The 25454-nt window shown below is 33.6% G+C and overlaps 1 protein-coding gene across 1 annotated transcript; it reads left to right on the top strand.

Moving 5' to 3' along the window:
* The first annotated feature begins 2875 nt into the window (after positions 1 to 2875).
* LOC134718603 (uncharacterized) lies at positions 2876 to 19691 on the top strand. The gene is made up of 3 exons (XM_063581231.1): positions 2876 to 2994; positions 17575 to 17904; positions 18751 to 19691. Exons 2-3 carry the CDS (start codon positions 17596 to 17598, stop codon positions 19339 to 19341), a joined length of 900 nt encoding a protein of 299 aa, XP_063437301.1. The 5' UTR covers positions 2876 to 2994; positions 17575 to 17595; the 3' UTR covers positions 19342 to 19691.
* Positions 19692 to 25454: the final 5763 nt, after the last annotated feature.

The following is a 25454-nucleotide window of genomic DNA, read 5'->3' as shown; positions in this document are numbered from 1 at the left end:
TAACACAACTATTAACCCTTGTCTTTATATATTAGACTGTTGAATAAAAGTATGTCGTAATATAGGTCCAGACTTGAAATATGTATTTCAACATGAAACATATTTTATTTATTCTTTGGCAAGAACAAGATTTTCTATCTAAAATAACCTCTTGAAGATGGTTTAGTTTATTAAAATATGCTGTTTTTTTATGTGTTACATATTTGTTTTTCATTATTTTTTTTACTCAAATAAGGCCGTTATTTTTCTCGTTTGAATTGTTTTACATTTTCTTATCGGGGCCTTTTATAGCCGACTACGTGGTATGGGCTTTGCTCATTGTTGAAAGTCGTACGGTAACCTATAGTTGTTAATGTCTGTGTCATTTTGGTCTTTGTCGATAAATGTCTCATTGGCAATCATACCACATCTTCTTTTTTTATATTATGAAGTTCATGATGTAAATGGATCTCCGCCTCGCTGATATAAATGACTGTGAATGTGGTATTCGCATACGTATAAATACTGAGTAAGAGTCGAAATTTTAAGTTTAAAAAAAGTAGAAATTTTGAGTTTAAAAGAAGTCGAAATTTTGCAGTTAAAATAAGTCGAAATTTTGCAGTTAAAATAAGTCGAAATTTCGAGTATTCAAAATTTTAGAACGTAAAAATTTCAAGATAAGAAAAGTTAAAATTTTGATTTAAGTCGAAATTTTGAGATTTGAAATGTCAAAATTTCTACTTTGAAAAAAAAGTTCACTGCTAATTTTATTTTTTCTATGTCCCTATATATATAATACGCTTCCGTACAATGCAATTGATCAACTATATCAAAAGAGATAAGGTAACAAAAGACGCATTTTATTCCGGATCAAATTTTATAGTTCTGGAACAAATTTTCTGTGATATAAGTTCTGATGGAACATATTTCCTATGAAATTTGTTCCGACGGAACAAATGTCACGCCGGAACATTTTGTGTTTGTTACAGATACCATACATCTAACATATGATATAAATAACCTTATTACTTTACATTAAACTAAATACTCATGAAAATTATAGTATTATGAAACAGGTGACTGGTATAAAAATAATGATATTTCAAATCTTTGAAAACAAATGAAAATATCAGTATAAAAACGATAATGAAGTCATATGTTACAGGACTTGGTGCGAGAGCCCTTTGGAAGAAATGAGATTTTGTTATAGAATTATGATCTTTGATTACACAATAAAACAATTATATTATGCAACAGAAAAACATCGATCAGCACTCGGTCATCTCAGATTATCATTAATAGAGCATAATAAAAAAAACATCAAGTATCCGGTCAAAGATCTGATCTCATTTTCAACGTTAACTTTATTCAAGCACAACCAGTTGGTCTGAGAACACAAATGTTTGCAAGTGCTTTTTTTTTAGAAAATAAATGGAAAGGAGTAGGTTCAGTAAGACCCCTTTTCGGCCCCAAAATATAGCAATTTTAGAAAATTGTGAAAACGTTATGTTTAAGCTATTTATTGGAAAGTAGAATACTTCTGCTACATAAACATGGGCTGTTTTTGACAATATAATGCACATATATCGGGTACTAGCATCATAAAGTCATGCTAAATTACTGAAATCTTCACAATTGAAGCATTTTAGCTAAATTTTAGACGGTTTTCGTCTTAAATGAAAGTGGTCGCATTCGTGTTCATTCATAATATTGAAATGTAAGTTTTATTTGATGATAATACATAACATATACAGATTGAGGATGAACAGTTACAAGGATGCGGCCACTTTCATTTTTGACAAAAAAAAACATCTGAAAAGTGACGTTTTTGGGCATATTTGATAGCTTTTTATATTTCAGCTTGAATCGGAGCGTTTTTCATGACTCAATGGGATAAATATTTCACATAAACTAATTGAATCAATTGTAATAGACACTAAAGTGTTTAAAAAGTGTCCAAGAACCTGAAATTTGAGGCCAAAATCGGCCCTTACTGGACCTACTCCTTTAAAAAATCCCTCATAAATCTCAATAATATATTTACAGTGTATTATACTACTTTTGGGACAAATTCTATCAAATTTGAAAGTAATAGAAAAGTATATCAGCTTTAACTCAAATAAGGACAATTGTATGTTAAGGAGACTTGAAATCGTTTGACAGCTTCCGAAATGCTAATCTTTTAACCTTTTTTCAGTTGGACCAAATCTCTACTTTTCTTTAAAATTCCTGACCAAATTTATTTTACAGTGTGAATCCATGCCCCTTCTAACTTTTTGACTGCATGGGGCATTTAACATGAAGAATAAATTGTGAAGGGGTATAAAAAAAAATTAAACACACTGTCCATGCTAGGGACTAGTCTATATTAGTGGACAATGAACAGTTAAATAATTATAGATTTTTTTAATAGATCTATTTATATCTACCTCTACAGGATATATATCAATGTTTCCATGCTGAATTAAACATTTATAATGCCATTTAATCGATCCTACTAATACACCTAGTAATAGAATCTCTAAAGCGAATAATAAATGTATTACTAAATATATCTAGTTACTTAATACAAGTCGAAATCGTGTTCAATTTTGCAGAGTATTTTTATGTACTATTGATCTTAAGTTCGATATAGCATGTATATTAGTACATGTATCTAGATGATAGAATCGGCCACAAAAATTAATAACGGTTTCGAACTTAACAATAAGAATAACTATGCCAATAATTTCAGAAAACATTATGTCTAAAATGTCTGAATTATTATGTTTGTTGATTCCTCTTCTTTCTTTCACAAAATTCATCTATTGTTTCATAAGAGTTAAAACACCCATTCAATATCCTATTTATACCTTTTCCTTTAAATATATTGTACAACTATTTTTAATCGCTATTATGAAAACCTATTCACCCATAAAATTCATGTAGCTACCCGTATATTGAACAGCCGATCAACTTATAGGCGTTCATAAACATGGCGGACTTGATCGATACATTCCATGAACGTTGACAAACGTAAGTATTATTAACCATACGTAAAGACTTTGTATAGTAAGACAATGGTACAATATGATATGGTATTGTGTGCATTCTATTCTAGCGGAATGACAAGAAAATTGTGTACTCAGTTGTGTGAATAAAAGAAATTCACCTTTCTTATTCTTTTTCTTCTTTCTAACGAAGGTTGGTTGGTCTTCCTTGTATTACGGAATGTTGTCCTTGTGTGTGAAATGCCTTGTATTACGGAATTTTGTCCTTGTGTGTAAAATGTTGAACTGTATAACTTAATAAGGCTGTAGAAAGGACGGGAGTTCTCTAGACTAAGGGTGGGGGTATGTGACATTTTAACCGTAAACAGGAAAACATGGCATATTCAAACCGGTTTATAACATGAGCATCCCTAAGGAAAACAGTTGCAATTATGTTTCGAAAATTAATAATTGTATACCATTTTCCAATGCTTTCTTCTTTCAAATACTGCTCACATTCAAACGTGATGTATATTCTGCTCGGGTTATTGTTTCTTTAAAACATTCCCCAATTTGTAAACGTAACTGTGTGTAATTGTATAGAAAACAGGAAAATTGTTAGAATCCACGGCATTACCCCTTGTACATTTTGTATTTCAATATTTAACAAGTCGGTGCTTGAGAGATATAGAATTATTGCATGCAACTGGTGCACATTTCGTTTAGGGGCAGTTTCGGCCCGCCTCCTGTGATGAATTTTCTTTGCTGTGTTGAATATCAAATGTGGCCATATGACCTTTATTTGTTTTATGTGGGGTTTTTTTTGTAGGTTTGTTGACTTTGACATATTTCTATTTTCAAGTCTCAATTTTTGATAATTTCCGTAAAACAAGGTTATGAATTAAATTTGGTTAAAACAAAATAAAAATGGACTATTCAAGTACATCATCTAGGGCGCGCTCGAATTAAGTGACTCGGCACTTTGTTTTTTGGAACGTTAAGATTGTCTAGTGTATGTGGAAACAATAAACGCTAGCACATCATGGACATACAAATGAGCAAAATAGTTGTGTTTAAAATTGTATAAAGAAAATCTCTATGAAATTATGTGCATTTTCTGCATAAATATTGTCTTTATTTATTTGCCACAAAAATCCCCATTTTCTATAAAATGCAATTAAAATAATAAATATTAAATATATTTCTTTGAACGAAAATTGAGCCCCAGGCCTTGCGGTCATAAAACTTTCGAGCAGGATTTTTGTACTCAGACTCGAGATTCAACCAATCAAAATACTGGATTTCATGTTTCGAGCATGATTTTTGTGCTCCGAGCACTGAGCAAAGTTTTATGACTTCAACCCCTGGTCTTAGCTCCGAGCAAAGGAGATCTTTTCTCGATTATGTCGGAACCAATATGGAAAAAGGTTACAGTGATACCTACGCAATATATGAAAAGTTGTACAATTTTAGAATCTAAAATATATAAAATGCATGGAGTAACTGCACATGGACCCTAGCGTCAACCCTATCAAATAAGCTCCAACCCAAACTAGATTACCTGCTATTGGTACGCTTAAATAGGATTTGTACTCCAGATTGTTATTTTAATAAACAATTTGGAAGATAACATGTTCACAGCAGATCTTTGCCTTTGTTTCCGAATGCCTTGTAAACCAATGGAATTTTCCATCTTGAACAGCAGATTTAGATCTGTGCTGTACCTATCATAGGTACTGAGGGACAGGATAATTTGTTTTTGCTCTCCCCCTTTTTTCCAAAATCCGGATTTTTTTTCGTTTTGATTAATTTCAATTATTTTCGCGTTTTTCTGTACTTTTAGAACATTGATGTTCTATATTTTTTTATTTGCTATTTGCTATCAATTCAAAGTTTATTATCCACTGATATTTCAATAAAAAAAAAGGGGGGAGGGCAAAGCAAATGTGTCCTGTCCCAATGTACTTATGTGACACTTTAATAAAATAAATTATTATTATTATTATAACTTATGATACCTACTTCATCTTCCGTACCGATAAGCGGTCCTAAGAGTGTGAATCCGATTGGTTCCTTTTAACAGTCAGTGATACATTGTAAGTGAACAGTTTACTATTTATCTATCTCTCACTGATTTTCATATTAACCAATAAGGACGGATGACATCAAAAGTTCATTGTAGGATAAAAAAAAAATCAGAATCAATATATAGTTTTCCACTGACCCCTTACCCCCATCTTAACTTAATTTGGGTAAAAATTGATTAACCAATAAGGATATACCGGTATATAAAATCGATGTCAATTAAACAAGAAATGCAGCAATTTTTAACCCCACCTTTTTCCCCCATCCCCGAACTATCTGAATTAAGGTTTGTATCCTTCATTGATTTTCATATAAACCAATGATGCATTTAATATTTACTAACAACTAACGAAGGAAAACTAGTTTTATATTTAGCTTAGAAAATTGGTGTATGCAATTTAAAGGTCAAAAACCTACCATATAGTACGTTTTGTGTGTAAACATGTGTTATGTGGATTATTTATTATTAAGCTGTCTTTATTATTTCGTATAAATGAGCTAACTAGAATGCTTAGACTGTAATGAACTAGTATATATATTTGTTTAGGGGCCAGCTGAAGTACGCCTCCGGGTGCGGGAATTTCTCGCTATATTGAAGACCTTTTGGTAACCTTCAGCTGTTGTCTGTTCTATGGTCTGGTTGTTGTCTCTTTGACACATTCCTCATTTCCATTCTCAATTTTATTAGACTAGTTCCTTATCCCTACGTGACATTATGTGAAAAAAGGCCTTATGTGGATATGTTTATGCACCTTTTTATGGGCATTTTGTTATCTGGTCTGTTCGTCCATTCGTTCGTCCGTCCGTCCGTCTGTCCCGCTTTTCAGGTTAAAGTTTTTGGCTTATGATGAAGTTGAAGTCTAATCAACTTGTAACTTAGTACATCATATGTTCCCTATGCTATAATCTTTCTAACTGTAATGCCAAATTAGAGTGTATACCCCAATTACACGGTCCACTGAACATAGAAAATGATAGTGTGGATAGATTTTCCGTGTACTATGGACATATTCTTGTTAAATTTTCAAATAACATGTCGGTCAAAATCAATTTTCTATCCGTGACGATCGGATTAAAAACCCGTATGATTGTAGAATTACTTCATTTATAATTTGACCAGAATTATTTATCATTAGAAGTATTGGTATTATGCCAGTGAAGTTGTTCATTTAAATGTAACATATTGACCCGCATTTATCTAGGTAAAACTATGGAACGCCATAGCTGTCTTATGTTTTTTTTTTTTGCTTTTCTATTATAAGATGGTGCTTTTCTATTATAAGATGATGGTTTTCTATAATAAGATGGTGCATTTCTATTATAAGATGATGGTTTTCTATTATAAGATGGTGCTTTTCTATTATAAGATGATGTTTTTCTATTATAAGATGGTGCTTTTCTATTATAATATGGTGGTTTTCTATTATACGAAGGTGCTTTTCTATTATAAGATGGTACTTTTCTATTATAAGATGGTGCTTTTCTATAATAAGATGGTGGTTTTCTATTAGTATTATAAGGTGCTTTTCTATTATAAGGTTCTTTTCTATTATAAGGTGCTTTTATATTATAAGGTGCTTTTTTATTATAAGGTGGTTTTCTATTATAAGATGGTGGTTTTCTATTATAAGGTGCTTTTTTATTATAAGGTGCTTTTCTATTATAAGGTGCTTTTTTATTATAAGGTGGTTTTCTATTATAAGGTGCTTTTCTATTTTAAGGTGCTTTTCTATTCTAAGGTGCTTTTTTATTATAAGGTGCTTTTGTATTATGTGATGGTGGTTCCCGTGATTTACCGGGAGTGTGGGGAAGCACTAATGACAGGACGACTGCCCGGATAGTGATAAGCACCATCTTATAATAGAAAACCATCATCTTATAATAGAAAACCATCATCTTATAATAGGAAAGCACCATCTTATAATGTGTGTAGTATATTACATCATTTTAAAGAGGGAAAGTAGATGTAATAAAATTGTAACGTTTCCAAATCTGTAATTAAAAGTTATACGAGAAACACCGTGAACACGGACATTGCAATGAAATCTATATAACATACTACTTGTTAAGCTATATAAAGTGGTGTGGATCTTTTTTTATTATATATTCAAGTTATTAGATATAGGAAGATGTGGTGTGAGTGCCAATGAGACAACTCTCCATCCAAATAACAATTTAAAAATTAAACCATTATAGGTTAAAGTACGGCCTTCAACACGGAGCCTTGGCTCACACCGAATACATGTATATCGGCCAATTACAGCTTTCAATTAGTCTGCCATTCGTGAATATGGGACTAAATTTAATTCATTTCTCATTTAACTGCATGTACAAATACAATATACATATATATTGAGAACACAATATAAATGTTCCGGACCATATGAGTATTTGGACCATACGCGTATGGTCATGACCATATGCGTATACTCATATGGTCCGACCATACGCGTATGGTCCGACCGTACGCGTATGGTAGGACCATATGAGTATTATACTCGTTTGGTTATTAACGGGCCGGACCATATGAGTATTTGGACCATAGAGGTATTTTTTCAAATATACAATAGAAATAATACAATAAACAATAACTAATGTGTTTACAAAAAATGTGTTAATTTTACTTTTCAAAAGCTACATAAACATTAAATATAGATGCCAGTCAGTTGATCTTAGTTTTCATCGCTAATTCTATTCGTGTATGCTTTTGTATTATACTTAGAATGACATGCACACGGTACATTTTGCTTGTTTTAGCTGCGTGCAGTGATATCGACTCGGACAATTCCGACGGATGTGTGTACGGTGTTTTTAAAAAAAAATCTAGATCTCCAATATCGTAAAATGAATATCACAGATCAAATTAAATAAAGGCAGTGGCTATTTCATGCCTCTTAAATGCTATTTCACCGGTCTTAAAATTAAGATTAAAATAGAAGATAAGTATAGAAATAAAGAATAGAAAATATAAAGAAACATACATTTTAATATTTTACTTATAAAAAATGTCTTGAAATACATCATGATCTTTAAAAAATGGAATGATCCTTGCCGGTGTCACCTACTTTAAACAATAAAATTCTATTTACAATATGTTCATTTGATTTTGACATCTTCTTATAATTGTTCTTATTAATAGTAAGTAATATCAACTGTGTGAAACTTTTTTTTTTTTATAATTTTTTTTTATTTTGTAACAAAATGACATTTTCGTGACGTAACAACCAGAAGGGTCACACCTAATGAAGATTTAAAAAGTTTACTTGTTGATTACCCCGACCATATGAGTATATACCCATATGGTCATGGCCATACGCGTATGGTCCAGATAATTTTTTTTTTTTTTTATTTGCCTCCTATTGGAGAGTATGAAACAAAGCAAAGACAATTACAATAAATCATATACAAACAACAAGAACTATGATTTACTCAGAGACAGTCAATAAAGACGAGATCACGACGAAATGTTCAATTATTTACATATGTTCATCACAGTTTGAAAATAGTTTATGTACTTCTAGCAGCAGTTGCGGTTATGTAACAATTTACAAGAATTGTAGATCAAGTTCACACACATGAAGTTAAACTGTTCACGTTCTTCATTCTGTAGATCAAATTCGGTGTCACAGGCAAGGATACAATTAAGCATTTTATTGTCAGTCATATTTCCTAAGTGAACACTAAATGTAATCGGGTTTATGTCTATAACACTCATCCAAAATTGATCTCGAGCATCAACTGTATAGTCACATGATAGTATTGCATGAGTACAAGGATCATCAAAAAGTTTACCACATTTATCGCACAGTATTCTGTTGTTTTGTAAGTTCTCGCGTATAAGACAGCACGTTGATGTTACAAAATGGGCCTGTCTGCGCATCAGTGGGTGACGTAGTGCTACTCTCCACGCCGCATGCGGTACACAAAACGAGTGAATGTCTTTAAAAACAACAAAATCAGGATCCACTGCCATACGATGATGCCACTTTACTACCTCAACCTGGTAAATTGACGTCTTGACTACCGATTTCCAAGTTGCCGAACTTGGGAATTGTCCATCATTGAGAAACTGATCTAGATATTTCGATAAACCATATTTTGTGAGTATTTCAATAATGTCACAAGCGAAACCTGATCTGGTGTCATATTGATTATATCTAGCATCAATGAGTCTACGGAGAAGAATACGGAATGAGACAGCTGAGTATGGAAGGCGACATGTTCTTCCAAAAAAAAACAGTTTTCGTTCACATATAAAACTTTCAATTGAAAGCCATCCTAACAATGACACACACATGTCGCTTCTTGTTCTTCTTGGTAAACCTTGTATAAATTTACAAATATAGTGGTGAGTTCTTTCAAGCATCAGTACTTCAGTGCAGGTAAGTTTTCCCCAGAGTTCACAACCGTATAGTGCTTTCGGATAGCAGAGCTGACGTATAATCTTTGCGCATACAATTGGATTTACAATGGCTGGGTGTATTCCAAGGCGTATAACTGATGTCGTTGTCGAGCGCAAGGTGCGGCAAGCTTTAAGAGTTCTGTCCATAGTTTTTAAAGATGTATCTAGCTGAATACCAATATGTCGAGCAGAAGTTACATAGTTGATCCGTTCATGGTATAGATATGTTGGAGTAGAATTTCTGCGTTTACCGAATTGTAATAATTTGCTTTTTGCTGGTGAAAAAGTGAAACCCCACATGTTACTATAGTTCTCACATATTGTTACCATCCGTTGTGTCGAAACGCAGTTTGTAGCAATAATAGCAATATCGTCTGGCTGAACTGGAGAGCTAGCATTAAGATCATAAAAGAATGCACCTTCTTTTGAAGATTCTAGTTCGTTTATAAGGTCATTTATAAAGATCAAGTACAGTTTAGCTGACAAGGAACTTCCCTGGCGAATACCACGCTTTAGTTCAAACCATTTAGACAATTTACCATTTGAAGACACGGCACCATACAGATTAGTGTACATACTATCAAGCAAAAGCCAAAGTTTACCATGAGCTCCATACTCGTGCAGTTTTAAACGAAGTCCATCATGCGGAACAGTATCAAAAGCTTTCGTGCTGTCTAGTAAAACAATATAAATAGTCCCATTCTTTTCAATATGATGAAGAGTTACTTCTTGAAGATTGAAAGACGCATTTAGGCTGCTTAAGAGCTTTTGATACGCTACTTGCTGTCCGTTTGGAAAATCTGTTCGTATGCTGGAGAGCTTGATGTCGGTTAGTTTTTCGAATACTTTTGTAATACTTGGTACTAACGAAATTCCCCGATATGAATTTGTATCAGTTCGGCTTTTGTTATCACCTTTATACAGGAGGATAATCATACTGTTGTGCCATTCTTTTGGTACGTAGGCATATTGCAGAATCAGATTGAATAAATGACATAAGTGTTTCATTAACAGTTTGCCACCAAAACGCAGGTGCTCGTAAGCAATGTCATCATGACCACATGCTTTGTTACATTGTAGCTTATTACATATGTCATGTACTTCCGAAAATTCAAAAGTAATCCAATTGGCTGAAGTGTCTTTAGTAGCACTATTTCTGATAGCCTTTACCTTCTCAGAAATTTCATTTTGACGATTACTATCTTTGTAGTTTGTAGGCTAAAAAACAGTGCAAAAATGTTCATACCAAATATCGCATATATCGTCAGAATCAGTGTAGAGAATGCCATCTTTCTTAAGCGACATGCATCCGGAAGACTTCTTCTTTCGTCTGTTTAAAATGGTCCATGCCTGTTTTTGATCTATATCGATTTCTTTTTCTAACCTACGTGCAGTTGAACTTTCAAACTCATCAAATGCTTTTCGAAGTGCAGCACGAAAAAGTCTTTTTGAAGTTTTATATGTCACAAAAGCATTACAATTGTTGTCATGGCAATGACATTGATTTATCCATTCTTTTCGAGCGGATCTCATGTTGTTACGTAAAAGAGTCAGGTTGTCATTCCAGTATGGTTTCATGTAACCTTTATAATTGATGTGTGGTAAAGTTTCAATCTCAGCAGTTTTTATAGAATTGATAATTTCATCGTAATAACTTTCAATCGTTGATTCGTTAATTTGACCACTAGGATACTCTAAAGTCCACAGTTTTTGAGATACTGCATAAGAATAGTCTGTTACTGTGCCTTTATTTCGCGCACGGTCCCATGCCACTTTTGGACGATTTACAAACACTGGAGGTTGTAAGTTAGCTCCCTTTCCACGAAATTCGAACGTACATAGTACTGGATGGTGATCTGAGATACAAAAAGTATGGTTGTCTAAGACACTCGCTTTCCGAATGTTTTCAATGTTGTCAACGTTAATTATAATGTGATCTATTCCTGTAGCCGGACCTCCATGATGCGACTGAAACGTACAAACGGGTCCTGTGCAAATCGCCTCCATATTTACAGACACTAGGTTATGTTCAATCATAAGTGAACGGAAAAAATCACTTCTTTGGTCTGATGAAAACATGTATCTTGGTCCATTGATTTTCGTATTAAAGTCACCCAATAAAACTACTGTCCCAATTTCCTGATAAGTAGTATATAGTTCAAACATATATTCGACATGTTCACGAAAGAAATCAATTGAGTGAGAAGATGCAGGTAAGTACGCACAAAACACAAAAAATGTTTCACAATTTGGAATATTAAGTTCAATACCAAGGAATCTAGAGTTGTTACAGTCTATCACCGTCGTATATGGATAAATGACTTTCGAGACTAAGAATGCTACTCCTGATCTATCATTTACTCGTAAGGATTCAATATTTGATTCGTCCACGCCCTTCGAGATAGACACAAAGTTACTATCTATTGAGTCAAGTATATGCAATTGATATGACCGAAGCCAATGCTCAGACAGAGCACAAATGTCAACATCATTATTACGTAAGATTTCGGAAAGATACGGAATGCTAGAAAAGATTCCTCTACAATTCCAACACATGAAATTTAAACTAGTCGTATCCATGATTTTTGTTGTCAGGTACCGAAATTGAATGTTCTGCTGCAAATTGCTCCCATGGCAACCACGGTTTAACAAAAATGCCCTTTGGCCAGAATTCAGGGTTCTTTATCAGAGCTTCATCTTCAGCTGCGACATTCAGATGAGCAGATGCACTCCGTCTGTACTGTTTGTCAAAATATCGTAAGAAAGTCACCTTAATGTTCCGACTGTCTAAAAATGAACGCATTGCATTTTCGGATGAAGTTCGTTTATAGATTCCGCCAACATAAAATCGGGATATTCTCTTCTTGTTTCTTGATACACCTTTAAATTCGGAAGTTGGGGGATTACATACGGATCTTGGAAAATGTACAACAATCTTTTGTGTAGAGTCGTTTTCGTTTTCAGGGTTCTTTGGTGCAAGTGTTGTCCTTTTAACAAATAACGCTTCAACTTCGGGTTCCTTTATTTCCGGTGATTTTTGTACTACATCTGAGACTGATTCATGTGCATTTGATTTGCATATGTTCGAGCGTAGAAATTCGTCAGATTGCATTTCAGATACAATTTTGGCATATGATTTTTGTATGTTGGTCTCATTCGTTTTTGCATTTCGTTCAACTGAGTTGATACGTTTTCTAATATCAGTTATTGATGAGGTGAGAGAGGATGATGACGAGTCATATTTTTCTATGCTGGTGATAGTGTCTTTAAGTTGCTCACTTAAAACCTGAACTTTGGTACGCAATGAATTTACACCGGATGCTTTCGAGTCAGATATTTTGGTAATTCGGATACATTCAGAGTCGAGTCTTGACTTGGTTTCATTACACAATTTAATTGTCGCCTCAAGTTTTGACTTGCTTTTCTCGGCTTGAACTTTCTCTGTGGAAATTTCCAATTGTAAGGACTTCTCTTTATTGGTTAGTTCCATAATGACGTTTTTGTTTGTTTCGTGTATTTTTGAGCTCTGACATAGTTTTTCAGACATATCGGTAACTGTCTTTTCTAGTTGGGAATTTTCATCCTTCAATCGTGAAATTGTAGATTTTGATAAATTGAGCTGATTTTGAATGTTAATTAACCTTTCATTTTGCTTGTTAATTCTACTATTCATCGATCTGTTTTCTGTTTCAAGTTTGTCTAGTTTTTCGTTTGTCCCTTTCGTAGTTTTTTCATGTGTCAATTTCATTTCTATAATAGAGCTTTCTATTTTAATGATAGTTTCTCGCATACACAAATCAGGTATTTCTACAGGAGTAGACGAAACCACGTTTACATCTAGGTATGAATTATTTCTACCAGAGGATTTGCTGCTTAAGGATTCTTTCAAGTCATCGCAATACTCTCCGACTGAGGCAAGTCTGAGCACAAAACTATCTCGTCCAAGCTTTTGTACCAGAGGTTCACCATTTTTTGTTTTTGGTTGAATTCGCTTTTTTAAGACTGCAGAAACAAAAGGAAAGTCAGCTCTATCTTTTGCCTTTATAAAATATTGCATTCTTAATTGTTCTAATAAGTCGGGGTTATTGTTGCAAATATTACATAAACATGAGATAAAGGAGTCTCTTGGTAGATTACTGCATTCATTTTCGATGCGTTGGAAAATTGTTTCATTTTCGTTAGGCAACTGTTCATAATGTATGACTGAATCATCAACTAAATGTTCAGAAGAACCAATATTAAGAAAATGTTTTGCTATCATTGAAGAGTCGCTGTCCAAACTGTGTATTTCACTTTCATCGGTAATACAATAAGACTTCTGAGCTAATTGTAATGAACAAGGTGTTAACTCGGTATACGTTCGATCTACCGTTATATCATTATCATGATCCATTGTATCTTTAGTCTACAGAGTTTACCCTTACGGCAATGCAAAGTCCAAAGTCCAATTTTAACATAACATTTAATCTCCTGTATGCTACTGAAAGTTTCAAACTCTAACGTGAGTTGTTTTTAGTAACGGTTGTGTAATGTTAAGTTTTTTCGATCACTTTGTGTATAGTTTATATGTTGAAACGCAAAGAAAAACTCACAAAAACTTCGAACAGTGTGTAGAAATATCCAAAAGAACGATATCCAGCACAGTATTATGAAAATAAAGTTTGTAATAACTATGAAAACATCAAAATAGTAGGAGCACTTTCGAACACATCTATTACAATCAAGGGACGTAAATCTCCAATATCGTAAAATGAATATCACAGATCAAATTAAATAAAGGCAGTGGCTATTTCATGCCTCTTAAATGCTATTTCACCGGTCTTAAAATTAAGATTAAAATAGAAGATAAGTATAGAAATAAAGAATAGAAAATATAAAGAAACATACATTTTAATATTTTACTTATAAAAAATGTCTTGAAATACATCATGATCTTTAAAAAATGGAATGATCCTTGCCGGTGTCACCTACTTTAAACAATAAAATTCTATTTACAATATGTTCATTTGATTTTGACATCTTCTTATAATTGTTCTTATTAATAGTAAGTAATATCAACTGTGTGAAACTTTTTTTTTTTTTATAATTTTTTTTTATTTTGTAACAAAATGACATTTTCGTGACGTAACAACCAGAAGGGTCACACCTAATGAAGAGTTAAAAAGTTTACTTGTTGATTACCCCGACCATATGAGTATATACCCATATGGTCATGGCCATACGCGTATGGTCCAGATACTCATATGGTCCGGAACATAAACATAACTAAAAGATAAAGAGGGCGTTGTTGTTTTTTTAAGCCAGATTTATGGGCATTATGTTTTATGGTCTGTGCGTCCGTTAGTTCGTCCGTACATCCGTCTGTCCCGCTGTAGGTTTTTAGTCTGAGTTTTGATATTTATAAAGTCATGAAGATAACTATGACTTCTCTTATGTAAAATGTTTCTTTTCCAATAGATCAAAGTCTGCGAGTTTTTAAGAATGTAAGTTTAGATATCAAAAGTATTTTTTTCATAACTTATAAAGGGCACCCTTCATATATAGTTGTTTTTTTCATTAGATACGATCTGTGTTTTGAAATGTAAATAGGCCTAAATTACGAATGCTAAATGTAATTGGTACTACGTATATGATTTTATTTCGAAACATGTTTAAAATTTGAAGTGGTACGTCAACAAATACATCGACACTTTGTATTTCGGTATGAGTTAAATAACTACTTGAAATAGATGTGACATTGACATATAATTTAAAAGCTCAATCTTTTTTCTATCAAATAGTGTTGGTTTTATGATAATGATGATAAAAACGAATTTGCTATGATTTTTCAAAATCCTATGTTTATATATTTCATATTGACGCCATTTTGTTCAGTCAAGTTCGACACCGACGAAGCTGAAAATAACAGACAAGAAATATAATGCACAAGACTTGCGATTGGGATTGATTGTGCCTTTTTATATACGATGTTAATTCATTTATTGTTGTGTCAAATACATTTTTAGATACTAAATCGTTGTTTGGTAATGCAGTTTACCATTATTAAGCGTTGTCGCAAATTACCATACGCACCTTCCTTTATTTTTTTCTCTCGCAGAGCAGTAGTCTATAGGTCACAAAAGTATTCCATTCGTGTAAAAATAAATAAAATGCGAATGTGGGAAAGTCTTAACCCCTGTTTCTAATCAGAAAACTTATTTCATCATGATTTAGCATTAATTAATTTAAATATACAATTCCTTGATTATAGTTAACAAATCTCGTTTGAATATAAATCGTATTGCTTACATGAAATCTTCTCTCATATCTAAACACAGCTGGTTTCAACGTTTGTCTATAATAATCAAAATAACTACGCTTATAATGAAAGTAAATATAAGTAGCTTGTAACTGCGTGCAAGGAAGTATTCAAATGCTAATTAAAGTAGCTTGCGTCTTAATATGGGGACGTAGTCCCCAATAACAGTAGAAAATTCAATAAAAAAAAAATTCGGGAAAATTTCCCGAATTTTTTCATTGTACTAATGAACTCAAAATCGTTCAATTTTTTTTATGTCATGTTTTGAAATCCTGAACCTGCGCAGAAAACTACAATGTACTTCCTTTTTCCGGTCTTGTTTGTATGAAACTTTGAGTAAAATATATATTTATCAGTCTAGTATAAAATAGGAAGGAACGCAATACCAATTTCATTTTTTAATAATTCCTTGACATGAAAAAACGTTACCTGATGAAAGCCTTTCTTTGTTTACATTGCATATGACGTCATAACTTAGATAACGTCACAACTAAAATCCCTAACTACATATCCAAATTCGGAAACGTTACGGTGTTTCCGTTTCTTTTTTTTCTACAATATTTTCTACAATATTTTTAAAAGTTACAAAAAAATAATTCATACAGACTTCGTCCCCATTTACAGGTAATGCCTGCCTCGTATTAAATTATTCATCATATGTCACATATCTCTATAGCAACTTTAAGATGCTTATGCATATTCCACAGGTCAATTAATATTAAAGCTATTGCGCAGGTATATGCAAGGTGGCCATGGAAAGAACAGATGTATTCCGAATAACATCCGGTGTTCCGAAAGACTTCGGACATCGTCCAATATATACTGCGTAAACCCTCAGCAATAAGAATTTGTACCATACGTTTAGAAAAATTTAAACAAATTTCAAACGTGTACAGATACTTGAGGAATTATGTAAGGACATACAAATTTTCAGGATACAAATACTCTTTTATGTCCTTACAATTGTGACGGGATTGCTTCCCTTAGAAAATCTGTTAACACGCTGCCTTGTAAGCCTTGTAACACAGAGGTCCCGAGACATGCGATTTTGCAAGTAGACACATGCTCTCCAGATGGTAATACGTACATACTTTAAACGTACGAATTAAGGAAAAAGAGAGTGATCAAAGAAAAAAAAACTACTTTGCGAACGCATTGTATACTTGTTAGAGCAATCTAGAGTTAAACAAGAATGTGTCCATAGTATACGGATGCCACACTCGCACTTTTATTTTCTATGTTCAGTGGACCGTAACATTTGACTCCATACCTTCAAATTAACTTGGCATTACAATTAAAAATAGCTCTATATATGCAAGTCTATATTAACGTAAACCAAAGTGCATGAAATGACACAGAGACAATATACATATCATTACAAAGGGAACATGTGTGTTCTAAGTTTGAAGTTGATTGGACTTTAACTTAACCCTATACTACCTTGACAAAAGGCTTAAACCTTAAGCGGGACAGACGAGAGAACAGTAGAACAGACCGAAAAATATAATGTCACTATGTAGAGCGTGAAAAAAAACCTTTGTCTATGTCTTTAGAATACTAGTAACATGAATATTAATGATTGGGATCAAGTTTCCATTAGTGTTGAGAATAACTATGCATGTTTGTTTGTTCTATGTTGCTAATTGAGAACTGGTGTTTTGTTGACGGGTGTGCGTCTATTGGCTTTAATTGCCGGTGCGTTGCTGTCTCGCTGACACAAACTCGACATAACCGCTTTTATCATGTAAACATAACTGTAAACGAATGTGACAGTGGACAGTTGTCTCATTGGCAATCATACCACATCTCTTATATGAATATCTATTTCTTTCTAATTTCAGCTCAACGTAGAACATAACAACATGGCGAAACTAAACGTACGAGAAGTGCTCTTACTGGCAGCATGTGTATTTATCGGGGTTAATGTATTCTACCTGGTGGCCGGAAGCGGAGACAAAACAGTCGTTCAAAGTGACAATAACGTCCAAGTATTGAATCAAGGTGAAACGAACGTCAAAAGATTCGAGCAGGATAGTGCCATGAATGTGTTACCAGTTATCGGATCAATGCAAAGCAATTCCAATATCACGGATGTTATTTTAAAACAGAGAAATGCAGTATCAGCAATGCTTAATAAATTGAGTAAAAGGATCGGGGTTCTGCAGTGTGAGGTAACTAAATATAAATAAAAACACTACCGTAGGTTGTACGTCAGTAAATATAGACAATGCAATTTCCTATAAAAATCCATTTACGGGCTAAAACACTACTTTGAGACTTTTATTATGAAGTTTCGTGAAAACATATTTCCTAGAACGAAAAGTTTTTATGCACTGCTATTTTGTAAAGGTCAAAAGATATGGCTGTGCTGTATATCTTCAACATTCATATGTCCCGACTTATATGAAAATTATGTGTTAACCCTCCCTGTACGTATTCCTCAGAATTTAATTTAACCACTATCTAATGTGTATTTATAATAGAAACAAGATCTGTCTTTATGAGATGAAGTATATATATATAGAGAGAGAGACCATAAGTTGGAATCACTACGTAAACAAAACAAAATGTAATATATAGATATTATATTAAATTGAGAATGGAAATTGGGAATGTGTCAAAGAGACAACAACCCGACCATAGAAGATCATAGAACAGACAACCGCAGGTCACCAATAGATCTTAAATGCAGCGAGAATCCACCGCACCCGGAGTCGTCCATTAGCTGTCCCTAAACACATATCTAGTTCTGTGATAATGGACGTCATACTAAACTCCGAATTATAAACAAAAGAAACTAAAATTAAAAATCATGCAAGACTAACAAGGCCAAAGGCTCCTGACTTGGGACAGGCGCAAAAAAGAGGTACATGTATCTCCCCACCAGTGATACAGACTCATTATATCTATAGTCTATTTATCTAGTTGACTTTTTTATTTACTATACCAATTTTACTATGATAAGATTGAGTGGGATTTATATGTGAACATATTGTTTCTAAGTGTTTCTATTGTAGAGAAAGAAAGGTACTGCAGCGGCTGGGGGATATTGTAGTAGAGGGGGTCAACACCTGGGAGCAGACAAGACGTTACTTCCGGCATTGTCAGACTTATTACAGGGTAAAAGTGTAGCAAGTTTTGGTGACGGAACTGGTGAATACAAAACAAAACTTTTAGGATTAGGGAAGATAAAGTCGTACGATTCATACGACGGGGGACCATTTACTGAAGAGGAGAGCAAAGGAAATGTTAAATATATGGACCTTACTATTCCGCATTTTGGGCTACCAGTTTATGATTATGTCGTTTCCATTGAAGTAGCCGAGCATATTCCCAAGGAATATGAGGAAATATTTTTAGACAATATATTCAGACATGCCAATGAAGGCATAATATTAAGCTGGGCAGTCCCAGGCCAAGGAGGGTTGAACCATGTCAACAATAAGCCAATAGAATACGTTATTGAAGTAATGAATAAGCACGGTTTTCACCGTGATGACGCGTCGTCTAAACTGTTACAAGATGCAAGTACATTTCCACATCTAAAAAGAAACCTTTATGTTTATAAACGACGAGAAATCATGAAAAATCTGCATATTTTAGCATAGCTTAAAAAATGTTCCATCTTTAAATGCTATACGTATACAAATTTTCCTTATATGCTTCTTATTTGACAAACTGCGTTCTTTTTAGGCATGCATTTTAGACAATATTTTCAAATCCGTCAAAGAAGCGCCTATAATACTACGCTTGGTAGTTCAAGGACAGGGAGGGTTGAACCATGTCAACGACATAATAAGCCAATAGAATACGTAATTGAAGTTACTGTTCCAAGCAGCTTGTTCGTTCCCTTATCTAAAAAGAAAAACATTTTATAAACAACGAGAACTCATGACAAAAATGTTAGCATAGTTTAAAGATGCTCTATTTTTTCAATAAAATATGTTTTTATCTTTAATTGCTTAACCGACTTTAGATAACCACATATGAATTTTATATAGAACTATACAACATTACTAGCCGTATTGGGGGAGGGGAATACCTAGTTTGACTAAGCCTGTCTTGTTTTTTTTTTGTATTTTGCATAACGTGTTTTCGACGGCTGATCCTGGATTGGAATATTTGTGTTAACACTCAACCCTCTACTTACCTTGGGCAAACGTTTAAATACTAAACATAAGACTAATCTATAAACACCAGGCTTGCAATTAACCTATAATTGTTCACTTTTTCACATTCTGATTTGGATGTTGAGTCGTCTCATTGAAACAACTTTCGCTTCAAACGACATTGATGTAAGTAAATAAAGGCAACCGTACAGCCTTCAACAGTGAGGAAAACTTAACTCAAAAGTAAAATCACAAAAATAGTGAAAGCCTCTAATCAAATATGACAAAATCAAAAGATGAAACACAGCCAACGAATGGGAAACAACAGTTTATATTCCTAACTTGGAATAGGCATTTTCTTATGGTTTTTACAATTAAAAATGGTAGATTGATCCTAGTTTTATAGCACTTAACTTTTCCTTGAATGACAGTCGCATCAAATTCCACTTACCAAAGTAGAAAACGAGAAATATTACTGTAACAATTAACTAAAACCAAATACGAGAGACATGAGCCTACGGCTACCACTGAACATCAGACAAGCACATTCAGAATAATGCGGGGTTTAACATGTTTATAAGCGCTTAAACTTTCTATAACCTAGGACAGTGATGTAACAATGCAATAACAAAACAATAAACATCAGTTATAAATTAAGTTTGTGATTTAGTCGAATAAGTAGATATTATTTAGTTTAAACATATTTATTTAGAGTGAATTGGGAAACAAGTTTTGCAAATTATATTAATCCCTTTCCACTTTGCGGATGCGAGTGCTGCCTTGTAGCGGTATCAGTCTACTCTTTTTTTCGAAATCTGCAAGGGTGTCTTTAACGTGAAATAGATATGGCTCTCTTTTAACACGGGTCAGCCATTTATCATCCCCTTCCGACGGACTATCATCGTTTCCTCAAGACCATACTCGTAAATGGTGTCAATGGAGAGCCGAAAATTGAGTTCCTGAATTTTCATCCCAAACAGTTTTTTTCAACTGGGTTTGATAGTTCATTCTTATATGTTACACCACTGACCAAGGTAAGGGGAAGGTTAGAATCCCGCTTACTTGTGTATAACTCCATCACATTATGTATGTATGTGCCTGTTCCAAGTCAGGAGCCTGTATTTCAGTGGTTGTCGTTTGTTGCTGTTTTTAAGTACTTAGTAGTTTTTCGTTCTTTTTTTTGTACATTAACTAGGCCTTTAGTTTTCTCGTATGCATTGTTTTACATTTGTGAATGATTTCGGGGCCATTTATAGCCGACTATGTGGTATTGACTTTGCTTATTGTTGAAGGCCATATAGTGAACTATATCTTTTAATTTCTGTGTCATTTTGTCTCTTTTTGAGAGTTTTCTCTGAGATACTTTGAAAGTTACCAACACAGATTATAAAATAAGGTTGATGTTGGTAAGTAGAATTTAAACAACTAGATGTCACAGCTAAGATAGACCAAGAACAGTACAACATCTGTGCATCGAAGTAAAACATATTATGTGTTTATTTGTATAGGACTAAATATGTAAATCAATTGTATCTGATTTTATGCCCTTTATGGGCCCTGTAATTTGGGAAATACAAAAATATTCTATTCTATTCTATTCTATTCTATTCTATATGCTGTCTAAGAGTATGTATTCTACGAAAGTGAAACAATATATTTAAGAACATGTGGTATAAGTGTCAAAATAACCGACTCTCCATTAAAATCAAAATTTGTAAAAGTAAACCATTCACTTAGTAGGTCAAAGTACGGTCTTGAACACGGAGCCTTGGCTCACACAAAACAGCGAGCTTTAAAATTTTCCCAAAATTGATTAGTGTAAAACCATTCAAAGTTTAAACCAACGGTATATAATCTGTATAAAAACGAGAAACACATACAAACCACATCAACAAACGACATCCACTGAACACCAGGTTCCTCACCTACGATAGATGCAAACTAATGCAATAGTGTATTGTCACGATATAAAAAGATACACTGTAAAATAATAATTGGAATGGCTTAAGTCAATCAAAAGACACATTAACAAAAAACATGTAGACATACACTGAACGAATAAATTTGATCTATACGACACAATGGGCCATTCCAGTTAATATCTGATTTTTTTCATCTAACACATACACTTATACGCTAAAAACTTCTGGGGGTCTTGTAGCAGTAAATGACTAAAATTAATAACATCTTAGGGGTTACAAAAATGCCTATGTTAGATCTTAGGGGTGGTTTGGAAAATATGCAGTTTCGTATCATGCATCATCCGGTATTGTATTTAAAATTCTGATGGATACAATCTTTGCAGTAAACAATCTGATAGGTCAATTTTTCCAAAGAAAGTCCATCTACCCAATATGAACAAAAACTCTACATCTGATAGGTCATTTTTTCCCATGAAAGCCCATCCACCCAATATGAACAGAAACTCTACATCTGATAGGTCAATTTTTCCCATGAAAGCCCATCCACCCAATATGAACAGAAACTCTTACATCTGATAGGTCAATTTTTCCCATGAAAGTCCATCTACCCAATATGAACAGAAACTCTACATCTGATAGGTCAATTTTTCCCATGAAAGCCCATCCACCCAATATGAACAGAAACTCTACATCTGATAGGTCAATTTTTCCCATGAAAGCCCATCCACCCAATATGAACAGAAACTCTTACATCTGATAGGTCAATTTTTCCCATGAAAGCCCATCCACCCAATATGAACAGAAACTCTTACATCTGATAGGTCAATTTTTCCCATGAAAGCCCATCCACCCAATATGAACAGAAACTCTACATCTGATAGGTCTTAACTTTTAGATCTGATAGGTAGTTCTTTAAAAATTGGTCTAAATGTTGCTCCTTCTCCGTTAAGTATGCTTCACTGGATAGTAAGAGAATAGTTTCGTCTATCGGAGCAGAATCGCGGTGGTTATGGTTGTCCTGCGAGAGAACGTACTGTGCTGGTGATTCGGTCCTGACGGGTGCTGGTGATCAATGAAAAAATGTAAACAAAAACGAAAATGATGATTTTTGACGTTTTCACTCATAAAAATTGAAGAAAACAGTTGAGATTTTTCAATTTCGTTTCTTATGGGTTCATATATAAACCATTAAAAAAATGGCCCTCTAAACTGTTTCAGTAAGCGTAACACAAAAATGCTCATTTTCAGAAAATCTCGAACTGAAAAAATAAAACAAAAATGCTCATAGAGTCCGCTTTCTATACCGCAATCCACACGACAAAACAATTTTGTGAAAAAAACATTGCAATTTATTAAAATTTAGCATTTTCACAATTTATTCATGTCCTGATACTGTGCTGGTGGGTCCTGTCATTGTGCTGGTTGGTCCTGATACGGTGCTGGTGATTTTGGATAAGAAGTTGGTCATATTTGAAACAAATGTTACAAAATCAATAAAATTAGCCAGATAATTGTTGCCAACAGGATCTATGACTCCTATTTTAGCTCTTGTGCATCTATTTGGCTGTTTAATATGTGTTTGCAAATGATCTGAACTTGTATTACATAATAACATAAAAGGGCAACATCTTTCGTCCAATATCAGATAACAATATATAGTATCTAAAATAAGTTGAAAATTCCACAATACTATATAATTCATTTTATGTGTCAATTTGTTCGAAAAAGTCGAAAAGAAGAGACTTTTTTTAATGTCATGATTATATGTCGCTTTCTAGATCTATGCTTAGCATTTATTTCAGATGACATGGACTCCTCAACCTGATGACCCTGCTGCCTTTCATAACTTTATCCGTATACATATATTAATAGATAAACAAAAGGCTCCATGCAACACGTATTTTTGTATTTAAAATGGTTCGTTGTAACGAGAATATTTGTGGTGAATGGAAACTGTGAGGGTCACAATCTTAAATTGCTGATAAATGTTGCTGGAACCAGTTTCGTTATCTGATCTGAATTTTCTAAAATGTGCAAGGTAGATAGACATTTTAATTTTTTTTACTCGGTAATGAAGCATTGTGTTGATCCTATGCTAAACATAACAAAAATCTCTGTACAAAGGTCTGTGTATTTTCTACAAAAATAGTGATTTTATTTTCACTAAATTCTCTTTTTCTACTAAATACAATAATGAACTATAAATAATAATGCTTTGCAAGAAGTTTCCCTTTGATATATGTACAAAATTATATCTCTATTATTCATTGTCTGTGCTGTTTTGATACTATTGCAGTTTGCACATTTCGGAATTGACAGGCCACAAGAGGGGTCGGGTCATAAACCGTACACGAAAAGATAAAATATTGATATAAATAATATAAATACTTAATTTGCATCTTTGAACCCCCACCCGGCTTGGTTTTTTTTAGGAGCCTGAAGTGTCTAAAAATGGTCGATTACAGACAGCCGAATACGCATTTTACTTTCCAGGCGTGTTACTGTTGATTGTTAAGTCCTGAAAACGGATAGATGGAAACAAAAATGTTTGATATATCTGGCTTTAGATTCATTTATATTCTAGCCTGCCCTTTCATAAAATAGTGATTTTTTTTAGTGTTCTATCGAACTTTCGATTTTTTTTTTACCTAATAACCGTTTAGACAAAAAAAATTGTTGGAAAAATCTTACAGCAAGTGAATCTTAATAGCTATAAGATACATTTTTCTTTTACAATACAACTTTTAAATCTTACGGGAAACTATTCCAAGCTTTCACTGTAACCTCGCTTTAACTTATCGCTATCCCTCCCCACCCCCACCCCCAAAAAAAACCCCAAAACACACCAAACAAACAAACCCGCAATACTATTGTCATTCTTATAGTCAGCACTCAATTGTTCACAAACAAATAGTTTTAAGCTGCTAAAGACATGATTCAAACGCTCAGAAAGTCCTTTGTTCTATATTTTTGTTCTCCATTTTTATGCAAAACCTTTTACATTTTTATTTTATGGGTTATTGTTGAAGGTCGTACGATGACGTTTGGTTGTTAACACATACTTCCTTTGGTTTCTGATGGAAATTTGTCCATTGACAACAAACATACCACATCATCTACTTTATATAAGTATTGTATAAATTACAACGTATTTTGGTGATCTTGCAAAATGATCGTAATCCCGAAAATTGTAAACATATTTTCTTATCTTAAAAGGGGGCAAGAGGGGTTCCATTAACAGGCCAATAAATAAGACTACAGTTAGTTTAAAAAAAATTAAAAATAGGGGTATTTTTTCTCCGAGTCATAATAACAGTAAACAGATTCACAACAATGTCAATTTCAAGAAAGCAGACAACGGCTAATAAGTCAATAACAGTACAGCATCAATGATCTTGAATGTATGCCACTTTTTACTCAAATATAAAAGCACAGAACCAGGACATAGGAGCACAGAACCAGGACCGTTTTTCTTATCACCAGCACAGCGTCAGGACAATTCAGTTTAACGAACTTGCACGACTTTTGCAATATAATATTGTTGTAATATACTTTGCATGACACATCAGAGAAAAATTAAACAACAAAACAGTCGTTTTATTGCCGTTCTGATACAATGTAAACAAACCCACCAGCACAGAATCAGGACCCACCAGCACCCGTCAGGACCAAATCACCAGCACAGTGCGT

This window comes from Mytilus trossulus, chromosome 5, assembly GCF_036588685.1.
Source record: "Mytilus trossulus isolate FHL-02 chromosome 5, PNRI_Mtr1.1.1.hap1, whole genome shotgun sequence".
In the NCBI taxonomy this organism is placed as follows: domain Eukaryota; kingdom Metazoa; phylum Mollusca; class Bivalvia; order Mytilida; family Mytilidae; genus Mytilus; species Mytilus trossulus.
Note: the sequence above shows the minus strand (reverse complement) of the source record. Positions and strands in the feature narration are given on the sequence as shown.

What these genes read in the sequence shown, in the direction of transcription:
- LOC134718603 (XM_063581231.1), top strand. Translation starts at nt 17,596, where the DNA reads ATGGCGAAACTAAACGTACGAGAAGTGCTCTTACTGGCAGCATGTGTA. An exon ending in TCGGGGTTCTGCAGTGTGAG is followed by an intron (nt 17,905 to 18,750) that starts GTAACTAAATAT and finishes TTTCTATTGTAG; the next exon opens with AGAAAGAAAGGTACTGCAGC.